Genomic DNA, 13,326 nt, shown 5'->3' on the forward strand with positions numbered 1-13,326 from the left:
AAGCTGCACCACAATTATCCTGACAAAGCCAACAGTGGCTTTTGAGGTGGGCTGGGTGGGTCTGAAAGCTTTATGCATTAAAGAACTGTTTCAACAGAGTAGAGAGTGCTTATCTAGAAGTCATCTAGATCTGACCTCTTAATTTATACTGGCATCCCAGGCACCAATCCAGAAGTGAGAGAGATATTTGAGGGAATAGCTTTAGTAACATGACTTGTCAATAGGCCACATCGGATGAGGGTGCACTGCCATTTCAAAGAGGCTCTTAGTGAAACCCGTTCCTCATGAGGGATTCAGAAGTAAAGTCTATCTTTCGGCAGCTTTACCTGTAGGCGGTAGGATCCTCAATATCTTCTGCTGGTCTCTCTCTTTCGATGCCTCTCTGTGGAAGAATGTAATCAAACAATTGATGGCACTGTCAACAGTTGGCATGGCTGTTCCTGAAGTTAGGCTGGAATTGCATGCAGCTCCTCACAAGCACAGTATTGTACTATAATTCATATAGGACATAAAAGACACAATGGTGTCTTTCTAGCAATCAACCTCCCTGCTGCCCAACCCTAAGGGGACTGAAAAAAATGTTCATCAAGGAAACAGCTGAAAGTTTCCCAATAATTGTGCACTTAAAATATGAAGTAAGGCCTATCTTCCTGGCTGTTCCTTACCCTTGGAGAGGGCACCTTAGCCTTTAGCACTTTCTTAACCTCCTCAGCTGAAAGGATGTTATAAGTAAAGATATTGCCATCTGCTCCACAGGTCACAAGAAACCGATCATCAAAACTTGGGCAGATGCCTTGAATTTGCCCATAGTTATTATCATGCATGCTGTATGACCAATATCCGGCTATATTGTCCTTTGAGAGCCATTTCTCGTGGAGAGCGTAGATCCGTACTGCTCCATCCTGCATGCCACAGATCATTAGCAAGCCAGTGGAGCTGTGGAAGTAATCAAAACAAACAGCTGAGGGTGATTTACTTTCTCCACAATGCCCTGCGACATGGACATCTAAGGGAGCAATCCAAACCCAAGATCTACTGGTATGTGCAAGTTATGATCCAGAAATTCAGGCTCAGACAACCGATTCCTAGCACGGCCAGGCAAGGTTGAATCCTGGTTCAACCAAAGATATGCCAGCATAACTCCCACATCCAAGCTCAGCCAGGATTTAGTCAGCTGAGCCAAGACAGACAGATTTTACATGCTGTAAGCCCTGGAAAATGGGTGTTCTGGGGAAGTGGTGTGATGGGACCAGGCAGAGGGACTTGTCCTGAATCCTAACTTCTATTGAGCTCAGCCACATAACCTGTCAACTTGGCAGGACTCATGCTGTTATGAAGAGCAGTGTATGTCAAGCTCTATTTCAAAGATCTGTTTTTCCACTGCCAGGCTTACACCAGCTGAGCCAGCAGTAGTTCTGCTCTCGAAGAGAGTTTGGAACAGCTCAATTGAAGGCAGTGTAAGTTCCACTTGCCTCCAATATTTAGTATTGTTCTATGAATCCTAAGAAGGCCCGGGTAATGTGAGACATCCAAAGTTCTAGTAGGAACAAGGTTAATGCTGGCAGAGGTCTTTTCTGCAGCTTTTGACTAATGGATTGGGGAAAAATCACAGTATTTCCTCAATTCTAAGGGAACCATTCTAACCATTTGTGGTTGCATCCACACTATACACTTGAAGCGTATGGCTTTCCCCAAATAATCCTAGGAACTGTAATCACCCATCACAGAGCTACAATTCCAATCACCCATCATAAACTACAGTTCCCAGGATTCTCGGAGGGTGGATCTATGTGCTTTGAATGCATGGTGACTGTGACCTGTGTCACATTTTAGGATTTTACCTTAAAAGGGTATTTGAGCAGAATAGGTGGGTTGGAGGTTTCTGGAGCCTTTAACATCTCTTAAATCCAATTCGAGTTACACATAAACTGATGCTTAGGAACTCTTTGCATACAAACTCACTGCTATCTTCACCACTTTGACTCATGGCTCCTCCTGGCATCAGCACTGGCCAGCGGCGGAGCAAGCCGATCAGACGCTTGTGGCGGCATGGATGCCCTATGCCAAGGGGTGAGGCTAGCCGTCCACGGAGGCACCGTGGGGCCTCCAAGGAGTCTGTCTGCCTCCTCCCACTCAGCCGCCCTACAGCTGAGGGGGAGGTGGCGGGCGGACCATTTGGGGCACCCAAGCCACCTCATCACTCCCAGGAGACACGTGTGACTTGGGCACGCTGCAGGCCCCGCGGTGAGTGCCACCCAGCATTTTGTCACCCCCTCACTGGTGGCACTCAGGGCGGACCGCCCCTACCGCACCCCTCTTCCTCCACCCCTGGCGTTGGCACAGATGGACAAGGGATTCATTATTTCCAACAGAGCAGCTACCGCTGACAAAAGCCAATGCACCACAATGGCCATACCACCCCACCGTCCTCTCAATCCCTTGTTTCTCTCTTCCATATAGATACATACGAAAGGGTATCTGAAGTCAGCCCAACCATCACTTCATTCACCCTTGCATCTTGCATCTGGGGCCTGCTCTACCCTGATTTCTGCAGAGAAGAGGCAGCTCCTCCTTGATGATACACATTTAGTGGGGGACCAGCTAACCCAGTGCTGCAGCAACCCACCTCTATATCTGCATGCATGTAGTATACATATACATAGCATATACATTATGAGGGTGAAAAGAGAACCATTGGGTCAGTGGGAAGGGGCCCCCAAGTCTGGAGCCACATTTGCTACTGGATGTATGGAAATCATTTCAATCTTTTAAAATCCAAACGCTTGGGCTTTTATAAAGAAGGGTATAAAAAGGGGGAAATTATTTCTTGTCCTGCTATATGCCCTGACCAGGATGCAAAACTAACAGCTTAAACTAATTCAGTATGTCTAATAATATTCCATAATATTTCCTCAAAATACTACTTTCAGGGGGTGACACACATGGAGTGCTAACCAGCCTGCAATTATATCAAGAGATCAGCTCCTGCAAGTATATACACAGGCATATAGTCTATAAAAGAAAAACAAACAAAGACCAAGTGTTTCACACTTATTTTAAAAACCCAACTCAACCCATGAAACCAACCAACATACTGTAAAAGCTGCATTACCAAAACACAATCCGTCTAATGGCAGTGTCTTCTGTATCTTCTAAATGAATATAGGCAAAAGGTTCATCTTTCCGAGCCTCAGGTTCTTTGTCGCCTTGCTGACGAGAAAATGCACAGTGGAACAGGAATCCAGTATCATACTCTCCCTAAAGGAAACAGTGAGTTATGAAGAGTTGTTAACTTTATTTCTTGATTCCTTCTTTCTCCTCTTCTCCCTCACCCCCCATTAATCTGTTACAGTTTGGAAAATTCCAGACTAAAACTTCCTCCTTTCCCAAAAATGGTTTCATCACCAGTTGTATTTCATGCCATATTATAGGCAAACACACGCCTGCAATTCTGCTTAAAAAAAATAAACAAAAGATGGGGATCAGCACTAGAATGAAAAGAAACAAGAGTGAAAACTATGCTTGCATGTTTAAGACACATCCAGATTCTGCATGACATTCTTGCATCTTGCGGTTTTTACCTTTTGCATTTCACCGTTTAGATTTTAATCTCACTTTGCATCTGAGGTTGGCAACAAAACTGAGGTTGCCAATCAAAATTGACAATGGTAGTGATGCCACTATTGAAGTCCTGAGAGATTGCTATGCAGCCCTCTATGTGAAACAAAAAAATTCAAACCACTTTCAAATAGAACTGAGACCAAGGTGAAAGCGTACAATGTGAAAAGCCATCTCCTTCGGCCATTTAAGCTGTATTCTCATTATACTATAAAAGAAGGGAGAAACTACTCTCCTCATTTTGTTATCTGCGAAAAAGAAAGAAAGATTGGCTTACCAACGACAACCAAAACTTCCCTGGCCGAGAGTAAAACCCACACAGGATGGGGCTTGGAGTCTCTGGGATGTAGATTTCAGGCAGTGGTTCCTCTTCCACAGCTTCTTCCTGTGGAAATTCAATTTCTTCCATTGTTTTCCCCTCATCCAGTTGCTGCTTTATCCACTGCTGCTTTGCTTTCTCCTTCTCTATTCTCACTTTTTCTCTGCGTTCAAGTTCCTCTTCAAGCTTTTTAAAAGAGCCAGTAAAATAAGAGCATTAAAAAAACAACTGTGTTGATCACACCAAAATCCCTTCTAGTCCAGCATCCTTCTCCCACGGACAACATCTGCAAAGCCCACAGTCAGGACTTCATTCACTAACACACTCTCTCTCTCTCTCTCTCTCTCTCTCTCTCTCTCTCTCTCTCTCTCTGTGTTGCTTAGTTATATCTGTTTGGGAATTGAGAGCAACAGCCCACATTTGCCATTGTTCTTTAGCGGTTGGCATTCAGAGGCAAGGCCTCTCTGATCCTGGAGGCAGACACATTCATAATCAACACGTGCAGATCCTAATATTTTAGGAAATAATTTCTGCTGGGCTACAAAGTCCTTAGCTGCAGTCTTACATCCAGAACCACAATAACTAATGAGCTCAGCATTTCTTACTTCAGTATTCTATCTTTCCTTAGGATTACATTTCCTTATTTGCATGTGGTGCTTTACCAGAATCCGAGATTTTATGCTGCAGAAACGGAAATACTGTATAGGCAAGTCTTTTATCCTATAGGTGGTTGCTGCGTTGTAATTCCCAGGGTCTGGAGCAGGAACCTGGACAACAATGCCGTTCTTGCAGAAAATAAGTAGCGTGCTCTCAGGCTACAGAAGAAGGACATGAAACACAAGTGTCAGGCATGTGTATGGTCAGTGGCATAGCGTGGGTTGTCAGCACCCGGGGCAAGGCAAGTAATTTGCGCCCCCTAACCCGTGGATTTGCGCCCCCTAACCCTAACCCCCACATGTTGCGCCCGGCCCGCCCGGTGCCTCCCACGCTACGCCACTGGTACGGTGCTGAGTTTTGACGTGATGGTGAAACATTCTTATGTTCTTAAAAATAGGTCAGAGCTCAGGGACAACTGTTGCCATAATGAAGCACAAACTTAGTTGTAAACAGGAAGGAATGGAAGCGGCAGATCACCCACCACTTCCCTGATGGCTCATGTTGGCCAAAGTTAGCAGTGCAGAAAGTGGGCATTATATATTTCTCATGCAGATTTTGAGATACTTTAAATTTCACCCATTGATGCCAAAGTGGGGTGGGTGGGGGTGGGGATTAGTTACCCCAGCTCCAGGCTGGCATAGAAAGGGAGTTGAATCACTGGGGCATTCCCAAAGAACAGAGGGACCTTGGACCCAGTCCCTGCCCTGCTCCAGAAATGCTTCATGGGAGGGGAGTGTTAAATGCCAGTTACTGATGACAGCATAACCACCAATGGATAAACACAGCATTGCAATGTGTTACAACACAAATCATGAGATGCAAATACTACGAAAAACACCACTACTCACATGAGAAAGAGGAGACCACTGCAATGCCTGTACAGGCCCTGGGACAGAAAGGAAGCCAATTGGCTCATATTTCTCTTCAACGTTAAAGAAGAACACAGTTTTATCATTACTCTGGGAAGGAAAAGACGGAAGAATGAATAAAGCCATGCATTCCACAAGAGGAGCCATGCTAGTCTGCTGCTACAAAGAACAGAGTCCCACCACAACACAATCCTCTGTTTTAGCATCAACCTTGATATACAAAAGCTGCACCTAGTGTTATAAGGATGACAAGGAACAATTAATGAGTACTCTGTGGGTTCGGTCAGTCAGCCAGCTACAAATTCACCTAACAGTTACCTCGTTCAACCCACATTTTACCAACTTCCTCGCGAGAATATCATGGGGGACTTTGTCAGAAGCCTTACTGAAATCAAGATAAACTATGTCCACAGCATTGCCCTGATCCACCAAGTGTCTCACTCCATCAAAAAAAAAGGGGGGGGGGAGAAATCAGATTGGTCTGGCATGACTTTTGAGATACCCATTTGGGGTCTTAGTAATCATAGCATCCTTATCTGATCTAGTAAATCATCATCCAATATTCAGTCTGGCTTGGCGATCTATAGCCAATACCCACAATAAGGTCAGTAATGAATCATAATTAAGAGAAAGGGCTTTTAAAAACTTTTAAAAATCAAACAATTCTTACATAAGAAGAAGACTTTAAACCACAGAACATATACAAAAACACAACACTGATGATTTTAACACGCAAAATCAAATCTAAAACTTTTCCATGAATCCTTAAGAAACGAGCCTTTCTTTTAAAGTCTCAGCCAAATGTTCTCGCTGAGCTGGGCCTCAAAGGAGCAGAGAAGAAGCTAAGATGATGTGAGAAGCAGAGGTGTCAAAAAATCTCCTGAATAATTCTCTGAACTGACTCATTATACACTGAAACTTGTATGGATCAGCAAAAATCTCTCATTTCAAAAAGGTCTTGGACCTTAATTCTTAGGTAATGAACAATCTGAAGTTCAGTTTGATCATCTACATCTCAGCATTTGCAGCAGTAAATTTCCACTAACATTCAAAACAAAACAGTTTTTAGGATTGGTTGAAACATACCCCTGTGGCAAGCAATTCCCCATTACGCTCATAGGCCAAAGCTGTTACTATAGTAGTATGAGGTTTGAACGCCTGTTTCAGACGCAAGGCTGCAGGCGCTCCTTTGTCCCGTCCAGATACAACAGGAAGTCCCTTTGGATTGAAAAGTTCAATAACGCGTACAACGCCATCTTGAAAACCTACAACCATTATGCCTTTCTTGGGATTTACCTTCAAGAAAACAGAATAACATTGCGATTAAGAGCTAATTTAAACCCTGCCCTATACATCGTCTCAAAAATCTATGTAAAGTATGTAATTGTTTGTACTGAGGGAAAATAAACCATGTCGTGAATAGCATTTTCTTCTCAAACACCAATACTAAACTATTTTCTTTCACTGTCACCAGAAAACTCAGGAGGGGGCGCAAAAAACAAAATCCGTAAAAGTTAAATGTTTGCCAAATAATAAATATGAAAACCCATCAAAACAAAACTGAAAATCTCAGATGTTATGTACTACAACTTGCATTCACCCCAGCCAGCAGATCTCTGCAGCTCAAAACATCTGGAGGACATCAGTCTGGGAAACTAGAGGAACAGGAATGAAGAACAATCCAGACAACCTGCTCCTCAATCTCATTATGCTCCATCTTAAGAGATGGGCAGTATAAACCATAAGCCATTTGTACATTAAACAGCTAGGTTCCAGCCATGGATGTCCCCATTCCGTCTTGCACTATCATCCACATACTTCCTCTTTCTATCTTGCACTACTTACCACGTTTGGTGCCCAGACCATTGCTGTTCCTCCCTGTTTAAACTTCATCTCAGTCAACTGCACATTGTCAATGAAGTCAAAGACACGAACTGAACCTGCGTTAGATGGTTAACGGGATCAGGATAAGAAGGAGGCTAGATCTCTGTTGCTTTCTAAAATTTAAGCCACACATTTTACGTGGGGGTGCTGAAAAAACAAAGAAACTACACCATTACAAGTGATCTGTGGATTATTCCCCAAACGTGTCTACTTAACGTAACTAATTTTAACCTTGAAAACTGAGTGTGGGAGGAGTCAGAAGGAAAAAGATATGTACTTACGGTCAAGACCAGTGGTGGCCATGATATAGGTGACTGGAGATACACACATGGCTTCTATCTTTCCTGAATGAAAAGTAAAGAGGCATTCTGGATCATGAGTCTACAGGGGGAAATAAATAAAATGGGCTTTTTTTCAGAGGCCTGTTTGTAAAAGTATTTTAAAAGTTTTGTGTAACAGGGTCACCTAGGGACATATAATTAAAGCCCCTCTGAAAATTTGATCTCTAAAATGCATTGGACATTCAAACTGGGGTTCCTAGTTTTCAATCTAGGGCACAAATTGAAAATCAGATAAACAAAGACAAAAAACACTGATATTTGTTAATGGTTTTAAACAGTGCTCTTTTTCTTTTTAGAAAAAAAAAGTTGCTGGTGCTCACCATGAAGTTATTACAGCACGTGCCACACTTTTAACATTTTTTTGGGGGGAGGTGCTAGTACTGCACACCCTTGAGTACCCCCAGAAGAAAGCACTGGTTTTAAATCAGTATACTTTGTATTTTCAAGGAGGAAGCATCAGTGGTGCCTTATATCTGTTCTTTTGTAGACCTTGTTTGTTGAACGCTTAGGGCCAAGCTAATAAGACATGAAAGATCTGACCGGATCTCCCGCTATGTTTTTCTGTTTCTGAAAATAGCCAATGGGAAGCCCAGTTTGGATTGGAGCCAAATTACATCCACAGAAACAGTGTAAAGTCTGGGAGGGGGGCTTTAAATACAAAAGAGCGAAAAGTGGATGCCTCACCTTGCATGAGTACTTTCCACTGAGGTAGCAGCACCATTGGAACCACAAACAACTACTGAGATTTTTGAGACCATCTTTTTCAAAGTAATAAACTACAGAAGCTGCACATCTTTTAAAGATAAAATATTAGCCTTCTATTTAACTATCAGGTATAACCAAGTACAGTGGAGGAACGACTGAGGAGGAAAAGCAGAGGAACAAAACAGAAAGGAAAACTTACAACATTTGTGAAACTCAAATCAAGCTTCCAGATGGCTCCATTGGCATCCTAGAGAAGAAGAAAAACACACTTAGCTTTTGGCTATCACTTCAAACAGTATTTACATCCCTCTCCCAAAGACATTGGCTTGGATTCAGAGAAATTTAGCTGCACTTTCCCAAGTAAATCAACAACTAACTTGTCCCACGTCACTGTTTTTAATTTCTTTGAAATCATACACAGCAGGCACAAGGAGGCCCGACTAGGACAATGGTGCACAAGGGGCTTAGCCTTTTCTCCCTGCCAACAACAATCAAGATTCCCATCCCTGTAGTGACTATTCTTACATCCTAGTGGTGCCAATGTGAGGTTCCCCCTTAGGGTTAACAGGAACTGTATAAAAGGAAGTGAGAACTGAACACTCAGCCTTGCCCTTCCTTCAAGATTCATTCAAGCCCCTGGAGTTTTATTCCTTCTTTCCATTCTTATTTTTTGTTTTGCCTGACAGTGGTACTTTCCTAGTTTGGTGGCTGGTTTTTTGCTTTGGCTTCAAATGTTACCATGACATCATCACATCCTACACATGAAAAAGGGTTGTGTGCACCACTGAATCAGGGCACACATTCTCTACTGACTAATGCGCACCCTAAAAGATAACAACAACACAGCCCTATATACCGCAGGGGAGGACTAAAACAATGCTTACCTGAGCATACCAAAATGGTTCTCCACGTTCATGAATTTTCACCATATAGTTCAGATTTACATTTTTGCCAACTAACAGTTCATTAATGTGTTCCACCTCCAGCAGTCCAGTGTCATCCACAATATCAGCTGTATCTATTGTTTCAAAATCCCAAACCTTCATGGAGTTTGGAAAAGAAAATATTATCTATGGTTGCCAAATGCCAGTACCAATGCATTAAATGTGAAAAATTGGCTAATATGAGCAAACCTAAGGGAAGGAGCAGTTCAAAAGGATTTTTCATTCACATGTAACTGATGGGAAGGGATAGTTTAAACCTTTCTCTCCCTACCGTGCTTCTTACAAAAAAATGGCCTCTTGAAGATGCTATCTGGATTTCAAGGGAAGCCTCAGTTGATGTCACTGGTGTCAATTGATGTTTCCCTTCAAATGCAGAAAGCGGTTTCAGAGAGGCAACTTTTGCCAGGACTGTGGCAGGGAGAAAGTTGAATTTCCCCTCCCTCCCCCATATTTCTGAGGCTGTGCAGGCTCTACAGTTGCCATTTACACAAGAAACAACAGGCACATTAACCAACACATCTATTTGGGTTCTTTTCACTGTGCATTCTTTATTATGCATGCTCATGTCACTATTGGGGTAGTCATAGGTCATCCCACATTCAAAGCTATTTGTGCCTGCAAAAGTTTTAGGGTAGCCTTAACCGCTTTAATTCCAAGCTATGCACTTCCTGCAACTTCCTATTTCACAACTGCCCTGGTGGGTTTTTTGTCTCACTTTTGTTGTGCTATTGCCTCTCTGACAGCCATCATGTGGTCCAACTTGGGAAGCATCACAGAATTGATCAAGAAGGGTAAAACCACCATTAACGCGCTGCTATTGTGTCAAGAACATGTTACAGAATACACCATCAATCAAATAAGATATGTTTAAGTTCGAAAGAAAGCCTTAGCAAATAAAGAAGGAAGTAATGTTCTCATATGAATAGCATTTCTCAAAGGTAGAGGTCAACAAACTTTTTCAGCAGGGGGCCGGTCCACTGCCCCTCAGATCTTGTGGGGGGCTGGAATATTTTGAAGGGGGGGGGAATGAACCAATTCCAGAGCGCACAAAAATGCCGTTTACCTTCCCGCCACAGCAGTACCTATTTATCTACTTGCACTGGCATGCTTTCAAACTACTAGGTTGGCAGGAGCTGGGACAGAGCAACAAGAGCTCACTCCATCATGGGGATTCAAACCACTGACCTTCTGATCGGCAAGCTCAAGAGGCTCAGTGGTTTAGATGACAGTGCCACCCGCGTCCCACTGTTAATAGTTTGATACAAAGTGCAGAAGAGTAAACAATACCATCAACCCATTAATAATCCTGGGTACACTCAAATATTAAGTGTATAAAGAAGAGACATATTAAGAAAACACATACCCCCCAAAGAAAGACTTAGGAAAATACTCACCCTAATATATCCATCTGATCCAACAGTGACCACCTCTCCCTCATCCAGAACTAACTGATTAATTGGGCCGTTGTGGCAATTTTTACGGCCAGGCCGACAAAGTTCCACTTTTATGAGGCCCCCTTCCCAGAGCAACAAGTTGCCCCATTCTGACCCTGAAAGTACCTTACATGCAGACAAAACAAAATGCATTAGTATTCTGTCATATTGATGTATATCTGAAAAGGGATATAGGGAAGGACACATTACGTTTGAAGTAAGTTACATCCCAAGTTTTCACAGACAACAGATACATTTGCTAGGAAAATGGCAAATGAGGCATGTTTGTAAGACCAAGGCTGCAGGCACACCATACATCTGAAACATGCTTCCCTCTCAAAGAACCCCGGGAACTGTACTGGGAATTGTTGCTATGTGAAGGGTCAACTACAGATCCCAGGTTTATTTTTTTTAGTTGTTTTGTTGTTGTTTTTTTGCAGTGTTTTGGAACAATAAGTTCAATGATAATGTCCAACCATATGCTGCTTTCTAACTGCTGCAATAGTATTTCTTTATGCTCTTTATCTTTGATTTATTTTGTTTACAGCTAAGTGGTTTGCCACAAACCATAAGAGGGCTGGGCACTGCATTATACAAGGATGTGCCTTTAAAAACAATTAAGAAATCTCAATTACTGCAACTATTGATCGATATCAGTCTATGGGAACACATCCCACCAATTCTTAAAACATATCCACTGTTTACCAGCTGCTTTTTTTTAAACTTCATTAAAAACAGAATAAGCTCCTGATCATTTTTAGAAGCAGCAGACAGTGGATAGGCTATGCCTTTCCGCACAGTAATGTCCTGTAAATTTGGGTCAGGGCAAATGTGAATAGAGAACAAAGGAGCCCATTTTACCATACAGAAAAGTTTGAGTAGAAAGAAATGTTTCTCACCTTCCCATCTGGCAGCTCCACATATCCTTCAATGTCTGTCAATGCTGTTTTTCCAAACCTACCCAGTGCTCCTTGTAGTTTCAGACCAGTGAAAGTAAGCGCCATCTTCCAAAATCTGGTCACATAAAAAAATCAAAGCTCTATTAGTGTTTTTGAGGGGTTCTTTTGGTCTTTAAACAGACCATTATCAACCTTTCACATGCACTAATTGGCTGCATTTTGATGCAAACCACAGTTTAGTGCTATAAGGATGAGTCTGGGACAGGGATCAGCAAACTTTTTCAGCGGGGGCCGGTCCACTGTCCCTCAGACCTTGTGGGGGGGGGGACTATATTGGGGGGGAATGAAATAATTCCTATGCCCCACAAATAACCCAGAGATGCATTTTAAATACAAGGGCACGTTCTATTCATGTAAAAACATGCTGGTTCCCGGACCGTCCACGGGCCAAATTTAGAAGGCGATTGGGCCAGATCTGACCCTGGGCCTTAGCTTGCCTACCCATGGTCTGGGAGGTCCTTAGGACTGCATACTCTCCCACTTTCCTCTTCTCCTCCAGCACAAATGCAAGGAGGAGCTCTCATTTCTGTTTCCAACTAACCACTGCTGTTACTTGTTTCGACTGAACCAAGGTTAGTGCTAATTACAATTCAGGGACGCAACCCAGAATTATAAGCAATGAATGGTCTGAAGGTGGACTGTTTCTAAACCACAGGTAAGCCTAACTACTGATCTTCATTCAGATGGAATGAGTGACTGGTTAGTTGAAAATGAACATGAAAGCTTGCAATCTCCTCCTTGCTCTTATGCCAGAGAACAGGGTAAAGGGGAGCACACAAACACCCAGGCTCATGCATGTAAACCCTAAACCACAGTTTGGAGTTATATGTGAACCAAACTAATTGGTCTGTGGGAATTATAGGCACAATCTATTGCAAATTTATGCAGCTTCAGTTTAAATAGGTGGGAATTAAGAAGTCTCAACTGTGTGATAGACTGTGCCTTATAACTATAGTACAGGTGGACTCTGACATATGTATTTTATTCAAATAAGTGGATTTTTTTAATCTGGGCATTTAAGAGGTTTTTAATCCGGACATATATCTTTATACACTTTGGTTTATTTTAGTTAGAAGGATAATTCTGACATTGTCCGGAGCTCATTTTATTTGTGATATTGCCATCCATTACCCAGCCACCCCATTTTGCCTCTAATGACACATAATTAGGTAAGCTATTCCCCTTAACATTTGGGGGGGGGGGGGACGTGCTCACCTACTGTTCCGCTGCTTCAATTCTGGCAGTGGGAAAGAGGATAAGAGTAAGGCTTCTCTTTCTCTCCACCTAGTGCTTCCACAGCAAGAAGCCAGGCATGAGGAGCACCGTGTAAGAGTACTGACAAAACTACACTTTCCAGTGCTCCTAGCTCACTGCAACAGCACCATCGAGCACCAGGAAAAGGGTGCTGCGCTCAATGGCAGCCAATACACAAGAAGCCACTCAACATGGCTGCTTCTTTTCCTGCTTTCAGAAGATATTCACGGCATTTCAATTGTCTGAAGATTATAAATAACTATATTACAACATGAAACAAAAATTAGGACACTGCCAATACAGTGCAGAAGGCTAGCTTGATTTTAAAATAAATAAATGAAAT

The 13,326-nt window shown here is 42.6% G+C and overlaps 1 protein-coding gene across 2 annotated transcripts in view; it reads right to left on the reverse strand.

Moving 5' to 3' along the window:
- CFAP44 (cilia and flagella associated protein 44) overlaps window positions 1-13,326 on the reverse strand; it is a 39,345-nt gene that overhangs the window by 18,030 nt on the left and 7,989 nt on the right. For both annotated transcript variants that reach the window (XM_083735843.1, XM_083735844.1), the window contains exons 8-20: window positions 11,670-11,784; window positions 10,732-10,896; window positions 9,278-9,433; window positions 8,593-8,640; window positions 7,629-7,728; window positions 7,309-7,403; window positions 6,550-6,759; window positions 5,443-5,553; window positions 4,600-4,752; window positions 3,896-4,123; window positions 3,113-3,258; window positions 666-936; window positions 327-382 (exon numbers count right to left, since the gene is read on the reverse strand). In XM_083735843.1, coding sequence (XP_083591969.1) covers window positions 327-382; window positions 666-936; window positions 3,113-3,258; window positions 3,896-4,123; window positions 4,600-4,752; window positions 5,443-5,553; window positions 6,550-6,759; window positions 7,309-7,403; window positions 7,629-7,728; window positions 8,593-8,640; window positions 9,278-9,433; window positions 10,732-10,896; window positions 11,670-11,784 — 1,854 coding nt within the window. The remainder of the gene's footprint in view (window positions 1-326; window positions 383-665; window positions 937-3,112; window positions 3,259-3,895; window positions 4,124-4,599; window positions 4,753-5,442; window positions 5,554-6,549; window positions 6,760-7,308; window positions 7,404-7,628; window positions 7,729-8,592; window positions 8,641-9,277; window positions 9,434-10,731; window positions 10,897-11,669; window positions 11,785-13,326) is intronic.

Source organism: Podarcis gaigeae (assembly GCF_964106915.1).
Source record: "Podarcis gaigeae genome assembly, chromosome: 4".
NCBI classification, from domain to species: Eukaryota; Metazoa; Chordata; class Lepidosauria; order Squamata; family Lacertidae; genus Podarcis; species Podarcis gaigeae.